We start from the raw sequence: 18,641 nt of genomic DNA, 5'->3' as shown, positions 1-18,641 counted from the left end.
TCTCCCCGTGTTTGCGTGGGTTTCCTCAGGGTACTCTGGTTTCCTCCCACACCATAAAAGACATGCATGCTAGGTTTCCTACCATTGTCCTTGACCAAGGTACTGGCACTACAACTGGAGTTGGTCCCCGGGCACTGCACTGTGTGGCTGCCCACTGCTCCTAAATATGCAGAGGACGAATTTCCCGAAGGGGACTCATGAATAAAGGTTCAACTTAGCCTCTTAGCATTCCTTCACTGCTGACATTGTGGGGCACAGCAGAAGTTCTTGAGATGAATGTACTTCCCAGACTTGTTATTATATTATTATATTTGATATTATTATTTCTGCTTTGCCACTACACTTTAAGGGGATCAACCAATTATTCTCAGGCTTTTTATGGAAAGATAAAAAAAAGTCTATAATAAAACTGAAGAAGAAGAAACTAGTCATTGCCGAGATCTAAGGGGTCGCAATATCCCAGATGTATATTTATTGTAACTGAGGGGTACAATTCCCTGACTGTATTGTTAGATATGATACTTACTACCACTACCTCTTGTACTTTAGACTCTGGCCACCCAGTACTAGGTATAAATAATTATGATAAACACTCCCACCTGATGAAACGGATCCAACACAAATGTACCAAGTCGAAAGTCTGCGTTTAATAATAATACATAGCAAAAGGTATGTACAACGATCACTTAATTACATTTATGATTTGAAATAGTATGCACTTTTATGGCAAATGAGTATTCATAGGTAGATCAATATCGAATGTCCAATCTCTGATTGCGCAGGAAGCAAATATACAACCTGGAATATTTAGGGAACAATAGCAATGATACTTGAATGATTATATAGCTGGATACACTAGGGGAAGGTTCCGACTGCTTGTAGGACAGCTGGAGGGGGGGGGGTAGAGTCTGGCTGTATCCCGTCTGGCCGAGGGTATCCTGGGAGAGCCCACAGTCGTGCGACCCGGTGCCCAGCGATCCTCGATCCACAGATGAAAGCAGTTGGACTCTCTGTGGCCGGCGTCCTCCGGTCCACGATGGAGAGACGTGAGGCGACCTCGTCGTGTAGAGCGTCTTCTCACCTGTCGTCCTCTCCGGGGGGGGTATTTCCAACACACCGCAGTGTTGGCCTTTATCCATAGAATAATCAAAGTACTCAAAGCATAATCCAAGCTGGGGAAGGCTAGCCGTCGTCGGTAGAATAATCCAATATACAGGTCCACTCGCTCTTTGGCCTGGAGCTCCTCGGGTGCAGCTTCACGTGGGGTCAACCACCCTGGATAAGCGTCCAGCTGATGCCCGAAACGATGGGGGTGCTGATTACTATAGAACTCTTACCGCACGAGGCACTACATATGAATAGACTATTATTAGCTTAATAGAATACGTCCAACTCGACGATATAGTGCCAAATATGACTATTCAAATATTAATATACACGATGTCTCAATGCCGATACTGGGCCGAATTGGCCTTACTGCCCACACGTGGTTCGCGGGGAGGCTTTTGCGTCTGTCACTCTGTTGGAGGGTAAGGAACTGGACTAAAAGAAAGCTCTACTTTAATAGCGCAGTATATATACGCACTATGAACAAATAGTACCATTAGTGGTGCGGTAGACATATTCCTACGCGGAACTAGGACTTGTCCATACATGTTGAGCGGTACGATTGAACCTGGTCTGAGGGGTATGGCGACCTGGCACCAAGGTCTCGTCCAATGGTAGAATGGAGACTATTATGGGATGTTCAGTAGACTAGAAGGGATATTCAATGCATATTGTACAAGGAATATACAAGGGATATCAGGGGATATACAAATACAATTAAATATATATATATAAATAAATATATATATTCGGTTTAATCTGATCCTTCAGAACAGCCGCCCCCTAATTGGTCCCAACCCAATTAGTTAAGCAGAGACAGATTAACCGCACTGTCTACCACTCAAGGGTTCGCTGTAAGGGTCAGTCAACTCACAAAGTCATAGGGTCATGGTCATCATCGATTGTGTCTGGGAGTCGGGGCAGTTCTATGAGCCTCGCCACAGGACGGGTGTAAATGCGCCCCTGGACGAGTACTTCAGCTGCTCGGACCTTGCCATCGGCACCGGTGATCACTTTGCTTACGCGGCCAGCCGGCCACATAGCTCTGGGTAGTGACTGGTCAATAATCATGACGACTGTTCCTTCCGTCAAATTGTCTCTCTCTTTTACCCACTTCTGGCGGGTCTGTAGAGACGGTAGGTAGTGCAGTAGGAAACTGCTCCAAAACTTGTCGGCTAATACTTGGCTGTACCTCCACATTCGTCGGCCGTTCGCTTCTTCAGGCCGGTACATTGTCTGGGGTAACGCGGGATCTAGCCGCCCCATCAGGAGGGTGTTGGGGGTGACTGGGTCGACATCTGCTACATCACTGGAGACGTAACCGAGGGGCTTTGAGTTCAATACTCCCTCAATCTCCGTGAGGACTGTCATTAGGACTTCTTCCGCCACAGTCTGGGCCCCAAGTACTGCGTACAGGGCTGTCTTTATAGAACGTACTTCTCGTTCCCAAGTTCCACCGAAGTGGGGTGCGTTTGGGGGGTTGAATTGGAAGTCAATCTGGGCTGGAGCGAGGTGGGTCTTAAGTTCTGGGCCCATAGCTTGGAAGCTCTCCCTCAGCTCTCTTTCTCCGCCTTTGAAGTTTGTCCCGTGATCGGACAATAATGTAGACGGTTTTCCTTTCCGTGATGTGAATCTTCGGAAGGCCATAAGGAATGAGTCTGCGCTCATGGTCGGAAGGAGCTCGATATGTATCGCTCTGGTGGTCATGCATTTGAATACAATACCCCACCGCTTCTCGGTGCCTCTTCCTTTCTTTATGTGCAGCGGGCCAAAACAGTCCATGCCTGTTGAGTGGAATGGCTTGTCGCCGAGTCGGAGGCGACATGGAGGTAGGTCAGCCATCCGTGGTATGCTGGGCTGCGCGCGCCACTTTCGGCAGTCTAGACAGGTTCGCTGGAAGCGTCGCACCGCCTCTCTTCCTTGAAGTATCCAGTAACGACGTCTGATTTCCGCGAAGACTCTCTCTGCTCCTGCGTGGTGTACATCCTCGTCGTATTTCTTTATAATCAGCTCTGTGACCTTGTGTCGGCTGTTCAATACGATCGGGTACTTAATGTCATCCGGTAAATTGGGGGCTCTCCGCAGGCGACCACCCACTCTGATGAGGGTATGTGTGTCACTCTCGGGGGCCAGATGAATCAATCTGCTGTCTGATGGGACGGGCTTTCCTCCCTGTAGACAGTCTAGTTCATCGGGGAACGAGTCTCTCTGGGCTCGTTGCAGTAGAAGCAGTTCTGCTTCCTCGTAGTCAGCTGCTGACATATCAGCGGGGGACTTAATCTCTGGGTGGTGCCGCAGGAATGTCCGTTGCTGCGCACTCTCTATGGTAATGCAATCGTCTATGTTGGGGTCTGCGGAGACAACAGTGCTCAATCCACAGAACATGGGTTTCTTATTCTCAGCCTCCTCGTCACTTGCTTCCCTCGGGGTGGGCGTGGGCCAATCTCCTTCCGGGAGCTTGAGGAATGCTGGTCCGTCACTGTAGATGTTATGACGGGTTAAGTCATCTAGGGGCATTCCCCGGGTGATGACGTCAGCTGGGTTGTGTTTTGTATCAACATAGCGCCAGTTTGCTTCTCCGGTTAACTCTCCGGTTAACTCTTGAATCTCAGTGACTCTGACTCCCACGAAGACTTTGTATTTGCATGAATCCGATTTGATCCAGGCGAGTACTGTCGTGGAATCTGACCACAGGATTGTTCTATGCACCGGAATGGTGAGCTCACGTTGGATGAGCGTGGCTAGATGCGCTCCTGCGAGGGCTGCGCAGAGCTCTAGACGTGGGATAGACTGTTGCTTGCGTGGGGCTATTCTCGAGCGGGCGAGGATGAATGCTGTGTAGATCTCTCCCCCCTCTTCTTGGGCCCGCAAGTAGGCTACTGATCCGTAGGCGACCTCGGAGGCGTCACTGAAGACGTGTAAATCCATTTTACATGTCTCTGGCCTCACCGTGGGTGGGAAGTAGCTTCGGCGTATATTAACGCCTGGGAGTGAGTGGAGTTCCATCTCCCACTCTCTCCAGGTGGATGCAAGGTGTGCGGGAATGGGGTCGTCCCAGCCCTGGTCCTTGTCCCACAATGCTCGTACAATCATCTTTGCCCTGGTGGTGTACGGTAGTATACATCCTAACGGGTCATATTGTCGGGCGAGTGTTCTGTACACACTCCGTCTGGTGGTCGGTATTGCCGTCGACCTTCCCTGCTCCGTGGTCAGGGGTTTGTGTCTATAGTGGAGCGAATCTGTTTTGAAGCGCCACACTAGTCCTAGTGTCATCTCTTGGGCTTCTCCTGGGATTGTGGCCATCCAGGTCTCGCTGCTCGCTGCCTTGTCCTCGGAGGAGAGGCTGCGCAGTACGTGCGGATCGCTGCTGGCCCACTGCCTGAGATCAAAGCCGCCTTTGATCAGAGAGGCGCGGAGTTTAAGTAGGAGAGCCTCGGCTTCTTCCTGGGTCGAAACGCTTTGTAGACAGTTATCTACGTAGAAGCTGTTCTTCACACTGTGTCGGACCTCTTCGTCCGCTGCTGGGTCCTCTGCGACATGTCTCTGTAGTGCAAATGTAGCACAGCATGGGCTGCATGTAGTTCCGAAAGGGAGGACTTCCCATTGGTAGATGGCTGGGTGCTCATCTCCTGGCCTCTCTCTCCATAGGAACCGCAACAGGGGCTTGTCCTCCTCTACTAATCTCACCTGCAGGAACATCCCTTTGATATCCCCGCTGATAGCCACCTTGTCCTGGCGGAAGCGGAGTAGTACGCCTAGTAGGGAGGGGCCGAGTGTAGGACCGGGCAATAGCTCTTTATTCAGATTTTGGGATCCGATCTGGTAGCTGCAGTTAAACACGATGCGGTCTTTGCCGTTGTGATGAACCTTGTGGTGGGGCACGTACCACGATTCAGTCGTCTGGTCGGCCTCTTTAATGTCAATCTTTGTGACGTGTCCCGCTGTGATGAGCTTCTCAATCTCAGCGCGGTATACACTTTCTTGGGCGGGGTCCTTGGCTAAGCGCCGCTCTGTGTTTAGTAGGTACCGCTCTGTGGCGTCTTTCTTTGCGTGAAAGGTAGGCATCCCTTCCCGCCGCAGGAGTGGCGTGGCGTATCTCAACACGCCGCTGACTGGGACTCTCTTTGTTCCCGTCTCGAGGAGGTTAATGGCGTAGATGTCGTCTTTAGAGCGAATGTCTTTCTTTTCGTTCTTAAAGGGCATTTGTTCTAAGGTCCATAGCCTCTCTACATGCTGCAGGAGTGCGGTGTCTCCCTCTGTGACTCGGGAGTGGAGACAGCTAGTGGCTGTGGTTCGGTTGAGAGATTTGGCGAGTGGGCCTTGGAGAGTCCATCCTAGGCGGGTCTCGACTGCTGCAGGACAGCCTCTGGGTCCGGTATGAACCCGGTCTATCGGGACAATGAGGTCTGCATGGTCGGAGCCTATCAACAGTGTCGGGGTAGCACCGTCTATGAGTGGGATCGGTAGCTTGCGTAGATGTACATATTTCTCCATCAGCTTGGCTACGGGGTATGTGTACCGCGACAGTCCTATTTCTTGGCTGGTGAAAGCGTCTGTAATCCTGTACCGTCGCTCGGGCTGGCCGCTTGCTGCGATAGAGAATGAGACATTCTCGCCCTTTATCGTTTTCAAATCTCTTCTTATTGTCCGAATTGTCATTTGGTTTTCGCTCCCCCGCAGCCCTAGCTGGGCCGCAGCGGACGCGAGCAGAAGGGTCTTCTCTGACCCGTCATCAAGGACGGCGTAAGTGTCCATGACTTTATTCTGGTAGCTCAATGTCACACGGACTACCTTTAAGAGCACTCTGGCTCCGCTGCTGCTGGCGGGGTCGATGTACATGACGCTTGCTTTGCTGCTGGATGGTGCGGGTGGAGGCCGCCGTCTGTTACTGTCGTGGAGTATGTCCAGATGGGCTCCATCGCACCGACTGCACTTTTTCTTTAAGCGGCATTCGGCTGCCATGTGTGATCGCGCAAAGCGAAAACAGCGTCTGTTGGATTTTATCCATTGACTCGCTTCCTCCGCATTCATCTTGGGGAATGAGTCACATTGTGACAGCCAGTGTTCTTTCTCACAGTAGGGGCACACTATCTTCCACTTCTCCTTTCTTGAGGGGGTACTGTGGCTCCTACTGCTTGGCACTGACTCCGATTGGTGCATGACAGTCACCGATCTTCTTCCATCATTTAGTCTCCTGGTTCCTTCTCTGGAGCCAGGGGTGCTCCGTCCGAATGTATCTAGCCGTAAGCTGCTGACTTCTCTCGCCAGGAAGTCGGCTAGATCGAGGAGGTTCGGTTCGGGGCCATTAGGGTCTCGGTGGTCTCTCTGCCGCCTAAAGCGCTCCTGTCGGGCGGGCGGTAGCTTCTCTAAGATCCTCTCTACATTTGAGTTGGCGTATAGTTCATGCCTACCCTTTTCCCTCTGCGCTCCCAGCATCCCTACCAGGGACTGCACTCTGATGGACAGGTCGTCCAGTGCTCGATTGTCTGTTGCTGGGGGTAGGCGGTCGATGTGCCTGATCTCCTGGATCACGTAATCCCATATACGTCCATATCTCTGGTCCAACGCTACCAGCGCTGCGGTGTATGGGGTCGTGGAAGTGGCGTAGGCGAGCGCTATGTTGTGCGCGCGGGGTACCTTTAAATGCTTCAGTAGTATCGCGTATTTATGGCGTTCATCAATGACATCCACCAACATTGTCTCCAGACACATGCGGAGCTCCGTATACTGGGCCCGGTTCTCCTGGGTGAAGTCTGGTACCATAGGTGTGCCAATGTATGACGCGGATTGTTGATACATCGGCGAGCGTTGGGGGAGAGGCCTCCTAGGCGAGTCTCCTCCTGCTCCTTGGCGTGGGCTGGTACCGGCTGTGTACCATGGCCCGCTGGTCCAGGTGCTGTTCCTCGGTGCGGGTCGTGCGTCGTGCTCACCCGTGAATAGCGTCGGGGGTCTGTAGCGCAGCTCCGCGGGGGTATAGCCTGGGCTGTACTGGACCTCCTGGTCCGGTAGAGTACTGTGCTGTCGTCGGGCGTGGTTCTCCTCCTCTTCCTCTTCGTCTTCCGTTAGGTCATCCAGGGCTTGTAGTCTCTGATTTAGCCTCTCCGCAGTGTATGCTGCTCCTTCCCGGTGGCTGGGTCTCGCTTGGACCGGTTGGGGAAGGGGGTCTGCGGGGGGTATAGACCTCGTCTGTTGGTCAAGTTCAGGGTCGCTTACTCGGCTAGGGGATGCCGCCCTGGAGTGATGTCTAGACGAGTTCCTGGAGCCTCTGGTGGAGGGAGGGGGTGTTGTCCTTCTGATCAGCTGTTCTATTAGTTGCGCTTGTGCTCTGTCGCGCTCGGCTTCGCGCTTGGTGAGATCCGATTCTCTCTGGGCACCGGTGGCGGCGCGCTGGGCGTCGGCCCGGTCTCTTGCCATATTCTCTTCCATCTGAATGCGTCTTATTTCCAGGCGTATGTGCTCTTCTTCGCTCCGTTGCTGTATCTGCAATCGATCGCGTTCACCCTGGAGTCTATCGCGTTCAGTAGAGGCTTTCAGGCTGACGAGGAATGCCTGCTGTAGTGTCCTCTCTGCCTCGTTGGGAGAAGACGGTTGTATAGGGGAGCCGTCCCTTGGGGTACTCCGTGCGGAGTCTTGGAGCTCTATCTCCACGGTGCTCTCCTCATCTTCTTCCGTGCCGAGTTCTCTCTCGGTAGTGTTGTCTTCCTCCCGGGACTCGTCGGGGACTACTTCTTCGGTATTGGCGGGGTGTAAAGTCATGTCTGGTTCCCCCTGGTCCCCACCGTGAGCTGGGTCAGTTACGTTAGAACCCATAGGGGCCTCTATGGTCGGGGTAGCCTGGTCGTTAGGGTTAGACATAATTTTACTTTCTAGTTTTACCGCGTTTACTGTTGGTAGAAGACTAGGTTGTTGACTGACAGCGTAAGCCTCTAGGTACTGAGGGAGCTGTCGTTTGCGCCTCGGGCGTTGTTGGTTAGGAGGATCGTTTCGTGGAGTGTTCATCATAGGCCATTTTAATATTAATAACACTATATTAATATTACACTGATTACCCTCCGGCTCGAAGGACCAATTGTAACTGAGGGGTACAATTCCCTGACTGTATTGTTAGATATGATACTTACTACCACTACCTCTTGTACTTTAGACTCTGGCCACCCAGTACTAGGTATAAATAATTATGATAAACACTCCCACCTGATGAAACGGATCCAACACAAATGTACCAAGTCGAAAGTCTGCGTTTAATAATAATACATAGCAAAAGGTATGTACAACAATCACTTAATTACATTTATGATTTGAAATAGTATGCACTTTTATGGCAAATGAGTATTCGTAGGTAGATCAATATCGAATGTCCAATCTCTGATTGCGCAGGAAGCAAATATACAACCTGGAATATTTAGGGAACAATAGCAATGATACTTGAATGATTATATAGCTGGATACACTAGGGGAAGGTTCCGACTGCTTGTAGGACAGCTGGAGGGGGGGGGGGGGTAGAGTCTGGCTGTATCCCGTCTGGCCGAGGGTATCCTGGGAGAGCCCACAGTCGTGCGACCCGGTGCCCAGCGATCCTCGATCCACAGATGAAAGCAGTTGGACTCTCTGTGGCCGGCGTCCTCCGGTCCACGATGGAGAGACGTGAGGCGACCTCGTCGTGTAGAGCGTCTTCTCACCTGTCGTCCTCTCCGGGGGGGGTATTTCCAACACACCGCAGTGTTGGCCTTTATCCATAGAATAATCAAAGTACTCAAAGCATAATCCAAGCCGGGGAAGGCTAGCCGTCGTCGGTAGAATAATCCAATATACAGGTCCACTCGCTCTTTGGCCTGGAGCTCCTCGGGTGCAGCTTCACGTGGGGTCAACCACCCTGGATAAGCGTCCAGCTGATGCCCGAAACGATGGGGGTGCTGATTACTATAGAACTCTTACCGCACGAGGCACTACATATGAATAGACTATTATTAGCTTAATAGAATACGTCCAACTCGACGATATAGTGCCAAATATGACTATTCAAATATTAATATACACGATGTCTCAATGCCGATACTGGGCCGAATTGGCCTTACTGCCCACACGTGGTTCGCGGGGAGGCTTTTGCGTCTGTCACTCTGTTGGAGGGTAAGGAACTGGACTAAAAGAAAGCTCTACTTTAATAGCGCAGTATATATACGCACTATGAACAAATAGTACCATTAGTGGTGCGGTAGACATATTCCTACGCGGAACTAGGACTTGTCCATACATGTTGAGCGGTACGATTGAACCTGGTCTGAGGGGTATGGCGACCTGGCACCAAGGTCTCGTCCAATGGTAGAATGGAGACTATTATGGGATGTTCAGTAGACTAGAAGGGATATTCAATGCATATTGTACAAGGAATATACAAGGGATATCAGGGGATATACAAATACAATTAAATATATATATATAAATAAATATATATATTCGGTTTAATCTGATCCTTCAGAACATTTATACTATTTATAATTTAATGCTTGATTCCCTGTCATAGAATGAAACAAAAACGAAGGTATCTGGGAATGTCTGGAAGGACAAGACCTGGCAGAACACAATAGATCAATCTCTTTAAAATCCCTATGGTAACGTCTCAGACCCCCTCCAGAGCCAGACAACCCTGTGATCATGTCACAGAGTTCAAACCCTCCAGAGACATCTGGGCATCAGTGGTTGTATCTCTACCTTCTCGCCCGCTATGGCTTAACCCTATTTCTTCAACAGGGGGGAAAACACTGAATAACCATATCTGGCAGCACCAAAACGTATACCAATACCAAACGCATGCCAGTTAAAGGGCACTTGACCAAAAAACAATGCTGATTTATTTTGCACATAATCTCCACAAATTCTAAACAGTTTTGCAAACATTAATTTAGTTTGACAGTTATTGAGAGGAAATGTGTTTGAATATGGCCACCAGTGATGTCATCGGGGACATTGGTCCTCATTCTCGAACGTGTTTGTAAGTGCCTTTGTAAATATCTTGGTAAAAATGTTGTACCAACAGATTTACGAAAATCCTTCTCCGGATTTCTGAATGCGTGAAACGGTCTCCGTAACTCGTCAAAATCTTCGCAACTGGGTTCCCATGAATGAAATACGTCACTCATTCTTAAACTGAAATGAGCGTTCTTGTTCATTGAATTTGCATACGGACAGCTCCTTATAAGGCGAATGAGGCGTGTGCAAAACAGCAGATGTTCGGCATTGCACTGCACCATGCTGATCCATTCACCAGGTAGCGCGGAAGCGATTTGCGACTGTTCTCAAAATGAGATTAGATTCAAATTAGGGATGCTCGATATTGGCTTTTTTACCGATATACCGATATTGTCCAATTCTTAATTTCCGATACCGATATCAACCGTTATCAACCGATACCGATATATGCAGGGTTTCCCCCCCCAAAAAATGGAATAATTTCAGGTAATTAACATTACATATCTCTTGTTGTGGAATTAACACAACATTATGCATACTTTTGACAATAAATAAAATCAGAATGTGTTCTTACTTGCTTGCCTGGTTACATAAAGGTTATAGAAATGTAAAAAAAATAAAAAATAAAATAAAATTTCTAAACTGATACCGATATTTTCCGATATCACATTTTAATGCCGATATCGGCCGATAATATCGGTAGGCCGATAATATCGGACATCCCTAATTCAAATGTATTGTTATTATACAGCACAAGTACAATACACCATCCAACCAGAGTGGATAAATACATGCTCCATAAATAAATAAATGTGTGGAGAAACGGCTTAGTGAGGCAGCCTCAGCGTGCAAGCACACACGCGCGCGCGCGTACCATATATGTGCGAAATTTATCGTTCCAGCAAAGTAGGCTTCTATTATTCTAATGACTTGTTTTATTAGGTAATATAGTAGTAAGTCCTACTGTGGAACATGACATATTAGCATGACATATCATTTGGTTTGACATCTCTTGACAAGCGCGCAGTCGTTCAGTATTGACATTACTAAATGTCTATGTCATGTTCTACAGTTTACTAATTGTTTACTACTGTTTAAGCTGTTGGAAACACGGGGGCACACCGGTCTGTCCGACTTACGACTGCCTTTCCGAGTTCGTAAATCCTACATAAAGCCTACAAAGAATTTACAATACAAAGCCGTTCGAGAATGCCGAATAAGTACGTAAATCGAGTTATGAAGGAATTACGTGGTAACTTTTACATATGTCCGTTCGAGAATGAGGACCATTGAGCGTTAATTACAGCAAATTATGTAGATGAAAAAATAGCAATACTCTTATAGGGACTGCTACCTTATCATTTCATGAAGCTGTAATTAACACAACACAAGAATGCAATGTCTGTGACATCACTGGTGGCTATATTCAAACTCATTTCCTCTCAATAACCGATGTTTGCCCCCCCCCCCCCCCCCCCCCCTCTCTCTCTCTCTCTCTCTCTCTCTCTCTCTCTCTCTCTCTCTCTCTCTCTCTCTCTCTCTCTCTCTCTCTCTCTCTCTCTCTCTCTCTCTCTCTCTCTCTCTCTCTCTCTCTCTCTCTCTCTCTCTCTCTCTCTCTCTCTCTCTCAATGTTATCTTTCTTCCTCCCCTCTCCATCCAGATGTGCAGACTTGAGAGTCAGTATCAGGGGTCATTTATCTGATGACAAAGAGAACTGAAACAAATGTATGTTTGTATGTAGAGTACATTCAAACTAAATTTACAGGTAGCACGAATGCATACATGGTCATTGGAAAGATGCAAACAGAAGCGACCAGACTTTCCCCTAGGTGGTGCAAACAGATTTGGCACATTGAAATGTAAATTGGCCAGGTGTGATGGAGCAATATTGGTATATCTTCACAATGAATATGAAAGAGACTACTGTAAATGCTCTGTAGCCGCTATTGATAAACTATATTTAGAAATGGTCTCATGCTTGTAAATGTCAACTAATGACAGTACATCAAGACATTGTATCTGAACATGCTGTACGACTCTGGTCAAACTCAAGTGTGTTACATTATAACAGAATACAAATACAGAACGTAATTAATTGAATACAATTGTTGTCAATATATGGCCCCTACAGTTCACGTATTGTGTCTTTCTTGACCAGGTGTGACGATGAAGCTGATGGACGAGGTGGCTGGCATCGTGGCGGCCAGACACTGCAAGACTAACATTGTCACAGCCTCCGTGGATGCCATCAACTTCCATGACAAGATAATGAAAGGTAAAGAGAGATAAAGAGAGACGCCTTCTTTCTCCACATCTCCTACTCTGCTTCATGGCAGTGGCTTAGTTTTTTTCATGACAAGTCAGAAATGACTTTATTCACCATGTGTACACCATGTCATCATGTCCTAGTGTGAGGTCAGGGCCAGGATAGGACTGTGTTCAGTTTGGCAAGCCAAGCTAGTCCTAACACTGGAGTATATTAGTGAGGAAAAGACTAGGAAACAGAACATAGTATAATAATGTTTAGACATAGTAACATAGTGCATAATAATAAAAGGTTAACTTTTCTTTGTTGGTTTTTTTTTTATTCTCATATTGATTGAAATTGGGTGGGTTAAGTGGGAGGTTGACCTTTTTTTATTTTTATTTTTTACTTTCTTTTATTTTGTGTCATGGTGAACATCACGTTGCATTGATCATACAGTATATACTTGATTCACATAGTCAATGACATTTGTTACTCAGGCTCTTCCATCTTATTCATTTTGTTTTCAAAGTATTCAGCATAATCAAAATAAGCAGTATAATCCGAGTACGCCTCATAAACAACCCAGGGGAGGAAAAAGTATTACATTTTTTTTAAGAACAGGATAAGAAACGAAAAAATTTATTGAAAAATAAATTAAAAAAATAACAAGAGGGAGGGAGGAGGGTCAGACTCATGCTAGTGTGTATCCAGGTACAAGGTTACAAGTGACCATCTCTGCATTTTTTCAGTTGCAATTGTGCAGTAATTTCTTCCATTGTATACATCTGTCTCAATCTCTTGGTCCATTGTTTGATGGTCGGTGGTTGATTTTGTAACCATGCCATAGTTATCATTTTCCTTGCTATTAACAGTATCACTCTCAAGATGTTGACTGTTGGAGGTTGACTGTTGATTACAGGGGGAGTTGGGCGGCTTCTTCTCCAGGAAGCGGCGGATCCTTCTGACATTGCTCAGGTTCAGGTTCTGGTTGTTGAGGTGTTCCCTTCCTTCCTCTAAGGGCCTCAAACAGGCCAACAACTAGATGCAGTATTAATTAGCATTAGTGCTAAAATTGGTTGGCTGAGATGAGATAACATACTGAATGAAATTGGCCCCAGGCCACTGTTGCTTTTGTAGCATAGCCTTTAGTGAACCCCACTTTCTAAACACCCCCATTACCTGATAATGTGGAAGAAATCCACATATAAACACCTATAAACAACCTATATATACACATACAAACAACTTATAAATACCTATAAATGACCTATAAACAACCTATACACACCCATACACAACATATAAACAATCTATAAACGTCTATAAAGAACCAATAAACAACATGCATGTCTATAAACACCTATACATGCCTATAGACAACCAATAAACAACCTATAAATTCCTAGAAACAGCCTAGAAACAACTAGAAACAACGTATAACACATAAACACCTAGAAATAACCTATAAACAACCTCAAAATGTGATATTCCCTCATTTGGATATCATATTATTCTTAATCAAGGCCAATCATCATATTGTAGCCTTTGTTCATCTGGAAAAACACATGGATGTTATGTTACACCCATTTTCCATGAATGGTTGTTTCCTTGTAGCACAAGTGAGGAATCACTTATATGACTCCATTAGTTTGTTGTTGTTCTCCTTCCCTCCTGTTTCCTGGCACTGAGATCTATGCAGTAAGTCCATAACCGCCATGTGGCACAAAGCCCACAACTCTTGTTTAAAGAGACGCTCCAAAGTTCATTATTTTTATCTTTTTTTGACAGAGGCTATTAGGATTGTTGTTTAAATGTTGTTGTTTAAATGTTGTTGTTTAAGGGGTTCTGTTTAAAGGATGCTGTGTATCTGAAAAAAGTCACCACATTTGACTAAAATGTTTTATAAAAGGTTTTGCCATGGTGATGTAATACAGTATCTGAGAAAAGCAACTTTTCAAAGGACAAAAACAAAACATTTCGGGAAAGTAAATGCACCTCAGATGATGTTTGCATGGCATTTTAGTCAGATGTGGTAACTTCCATGGGTTTATGTGGTGTTTAAGACACCTTTTCAGATACAATGGAATCCTATGGTATTGGTGAATCGGCAGAAAATAACTTCCAAGATCTTCCAGTAATGGTAAAAGATTATGAAAAATTAAGCGTGCCTTGATTTTTATATCAAGGCAAGAGTGACTTGGAACCCACATGTGAAAAAGACTGGTATGTATGGAGGCGATGAGTGTGCCACAACCTTTTTTTCTATTTACATTTTCTTCAACCACTGTATTTGTTTAAAAAAGGTTTTATCGTGGACACGTCGCAGGTTGCTGCTATCTACCCTTAGACTGACCTAGACGCTATTAAAGTGACTTGTTCTGTTTTGGTTTATGTGTGCACTGTCTACCCAAGTGTAGCATGTGATACAGTCCAGATGCCCAATTTGGCGTTTAGGAGATGCCAGTGTTTGTCTCAGGGCACAGTGTACGTCTGTGTGGTGGACGACGGTCTACTTCTCTCTCTCTCATGTCCAGCTGGGAAGTGGCAGGAAAAGTCCCCCCTCCACCTTCTATATCTTCAGTTTTGATTTAAAGGTGCAATCCAAATCGCTGCTGTCAAGCAAATATCTATAAATATCTCAAAAAAGGTTAACTTCAAACACAACGCACTGTTTTTACTGCATCTGTTTTAGCTAGGTGTATTCCAACGCGACACACTTTTCACTGTAACGTTCACTCCTCTCTTTATTGTATAATACATCACTTATGGGGTGCGTATAGAGTGCTTTGGTTTTTCGAACTGACTAAACTGTCATGACTCATGTAGAGGTAACATTGACCATTTCCATTTCCATACAACACTGGAAAAAAAGGAATACCAATGAGTTCCGTTAATGTTAGTAACTTGTGTCTGCTGCATTTAAAACATAAACCCAGTGGAATCATTTCAGTTTGCCTATGAGAGTTGGGAGTGTAGCCGTCAGTCAGTATGTGTGGGGAAGACGAGCTAAATCACATAATATTCTCCGGCATCGTTTAAGTCTGCCCACTTCTACACTCACTAGGCCTACAGAGAGGGATGGACCTCCAGAGGACATTTTTTAAGTGCATTCCCTCTTATAAGAGCCACTTAGAATGAACAAATTATTTATAATAGACATGTATGGGTTACTCTCGGCTAAGATGTTTTATTTTTTTAACACTATTTGAATTGGCAATGGTACCCCTCCCCCCGTTGAATTGTATCAAACATACCGTACCGCGGTATGAACCAAACCGTGAGTTTTGTGAGCCGGTGGGAATACATAAACTACAGTATCTCAAGTTATTTCTGTATAAAGTCCACTTCCTGAATAATATATTGTGTCTCATCTGACACTGAGTTGCACAGAGACCCAGAGAGGTGCTGGTCATTAATGTGGGACAGTTCAGTTCAGCCTGAGTTCCTCTCGCTCATCCATCACTGCAGAGAACGCCCAGAGGAACACATACTAGAGAGAAGAAACACACGGGGGGAGAAAGAAGAGGAGGGGGAGGATGAGAAGAGGTGTTGAGGATGAGGACAGACAGGAGGAGGAGGACAGACAGGAGGATGAGGACAGACAGGAGGAGGAGGACAGACAGGAGGAGGAGGACAGACAGGAGGACAGACAGGAGGATGAGGACAGACAGGAGGAGGAGGACAGACAGGAGGAGGAGGAGAGACAGGAGGATGAGGACAGACAGGAGGATGAGGACAGACAGGAGGAGGAGGAGAGACAGGAGGAGGAGGACAGACAGGAGGATGAGAGACAGGAGGATGAGGAGAGACAGGAGGATGAGGACAGACAGGAGGAGGAGGAGAGACAGGAGGAGGAGGACAGACAGGAGGATGAGGAGAGACAGGAGGAGGAGAGACAGGAGGATGAGGACAGACAAGAGGATGAGGAGAGACAGGAGGATGAGGACAGACAGGAGGAGGAGGAGAGACAGGAGGAGGAGAGACAGGAGGATGAGGACAGACAAGAGGATGAGGAGAGACAGGAGGAGGATGAGGACAGACAGGAGGATGAGGAGAGACAGGAGGATGAGGACAGACAGGAGGAGGAGGAGAGACAGGAGGATGAGGACAGACAGGAGGAGGAGAGACAGGAGGAGGAGGAGATACAGGAGGATGAGGAGAGACAGGATGATGAGGAGAGACAGGAGGATGAGGAGAGACAGGAGGAGGAGGAGAGACAGGAGGAGGATGAGGACAGAGAGGAGGATGAGAGACAGGAGGATGAGGAGAGACAGGAGGAGGATGAGGACAGAGAGGAGGATGAGAGACAGGAGGATGAGGAGAGACAGGAGGATGAGGACAGACAGGAGGATGAGGAGAGACAGGAGGAGGAGGAGAGACAGGAGGATGAGGAGAGACAGGAGGAGGAGAGACAGGAGGATGAGGAGAGACAGGAGGAGGAGGACAGACAGGAGGAGTAGGAGAGACAGGAGGGTGAGGAGAGACAGGAGGAGGAGGAGAGACAGGAGGAGGAGGAGAGACAGGAGGAGTAGGAGAGACAGGAGGATGAGGAGAGACAGGAGGATGAGGAGAGACAGGAGGATGAGGAGAGACAGGAGGATGAGGACATACAGGAGGATGAGGAGAGACAGGAGGAGGAGGAGAGACAGGAGGATGAGGAGAGACAGGAGGATGAGGACAGACAGGAGGAGGAGGAGAGACAGGAGGATGAGGAGAGACAGGAGGAGGAGGAGAGACAGGAGGATGAGGAGAGACAGGAGGAGGAGAGACATGAGGAGGAGGAGAGACAGGAGGATGAGGAGAGACAGGAGGAGGAGGAGAGACAGGAGGAGGAGGAGGAGAGACAGTAGGAGGAGAGACAGGAGGAGGAGGAGAGACAGGAGGAGGAGAGACAGGAGGAGGAGGAGAGACAGGAGGAGGAGGAGGAGAGACAGGAGGATGAGGAGAGACAGGAGGAGGAGGAGGAGAGACAGGAGGATGAGGAGAGACAGGAGGATGAGGAGAGACAGGAGGAGGAGGAGAGACAGGAGGAGGAGGACAGACAGGAGGAGGAGGAGAGACAGGAGGAGGAGGAGAGACAGGAGGAGGAGGAGAGACAGGAGGGGGAGGATAGACAGGAGGAGGAGGACAGACAGGAGGAGGAGGAGAGACAGGAGGAGGAGGAGAGACAGGAGGAGGAGGAGAGACAGGAGGAGGAGGAGGAGAGACAGTAGGAGGAGAGACAGGAGGAGGAGGAGAGACAGGAGGAGGAGGAGAGACAGGAGGAGGAGGAGAGACAGGAGGAGGAGGAGAGACAGGAGGAGGAGGAGGAGAGACAGTAGGAGGAGAGACAGGAGGAGGAGGAGAGACAGGATGAGGAGGAGAGTCAGGAGGAGGAGAGACAGGAGGAGGAGGAGGAGGAGGAGAGACAGGAGGATGAGGAGAGACAGGAGGATGAGGAGAGACAGGAGGATGAGGAGAGACAGGAGGAGGAGGAGAGACAGGAGGATGAGGACAGACAGGAGGAGAGACAGGAGGAGGAGTAGGAGAGACAGGAGGAGGAGGAGAGACAGGAGGAGGAGGAGAGACAGGAGGAGGAGGAGAGACAGGAGGAGGAGGAGAGACAGGAGGAGGAGAGACAGGAGGAGGAGGAGAGACAGGAGGAGGAGAGACAGGAGGATGAGGAGAGACAGGAGGAGGAGGACAGACAGGAGGAGGAGAGACAGGAGGATGAGGAGAGACAGGAGGATGATGAGAGACAGGAGGAGGAGGAGAGACAGGAGGAGGAGGAGAGACAGGAGGAGGAGGAGAGACAGGAGGAGGATGAGAGACAGGAGGATGAGGAGAGTCAGGAGGATGAGGAGAGACAGGAGGAGGAGGAGAGACAGGAGGAGGAGGAGAGACAGGAGGAGGAGGACAGACAGGAGGGGGAGGAGAGACAGGAGGATGAGGAGAGACAGGAGGATGAGGAGAGTCAGGAGGATGAGGAGAGACAGGAGGATGAGGAGAGACAGGAGGAGGAGCTGCTTACACCAGGTGGTAAGTAGTGCTTTGAAGCTGCGTGCTAACTCATATAACGACAGTTACATTCATAACTATTGTTTTTATTTTCACAGTAAAATTGTATTAGGACTGTCAAAATTGGCCAAAAAGTACATTAGAATATTAATTCTAAAAAAACACATAGGTTCGAACCATATCTATTCTATTGGTACTGTAATATCTATTTTTGTGCATTATGTCCACAAGAGGGCAAAACAATACAACAGGAGACATAACTAGTAGGCTATATAGGTCATTTATTTAAACAAAATAAATATCAACATAACTACACCAGCAT

The 18,641-nt window shown here is 47.7% G+C and overlaps 1 protein-coding gene across 5 annotated transcripts in view; it reads left to right on the top strand.

The window, feature by feature from the left end:
* The window catches only part of acot7 (acyl-CoA thioesterase 7), a 198,453-nt gene that overhangs the window by 129,082 nt on the left and 50,730 nt on the right, over nt 1-18,641 (top strand). For all 5 annotated transcript variants that reach the window (XM_084332589.1, XM_084332588.1, XM_084332587.1 and 2 more), the window contains one exon: nt 12,233-12,349. In XM_084332589.1, the coding sequence (XP_084188715.1) occupies nt 12,233-12,349 (117 nt within the window). The remainder of the gene's footprint in view (nt 1-12,232; nt 12,350-18,641) is intronic.

Source organism: Notolepis coatsorum, assembly GCF_963971535.1.
Source record: "Notolepis coatsorum genome assembly, chromosome: 17".
Classification (NCBI taxonomy): domain Eukaryota; kingdom Metazoa; phylum Chordata; class Actinopteri; order Aulopiformes; family Paralepididae; genus Notolepis; species Notolepis coatsorum.
Note: the sequence above shows the minus strand (reverse complement) of the source record. Positions and strands in the feature narration are given on the sequence as shown.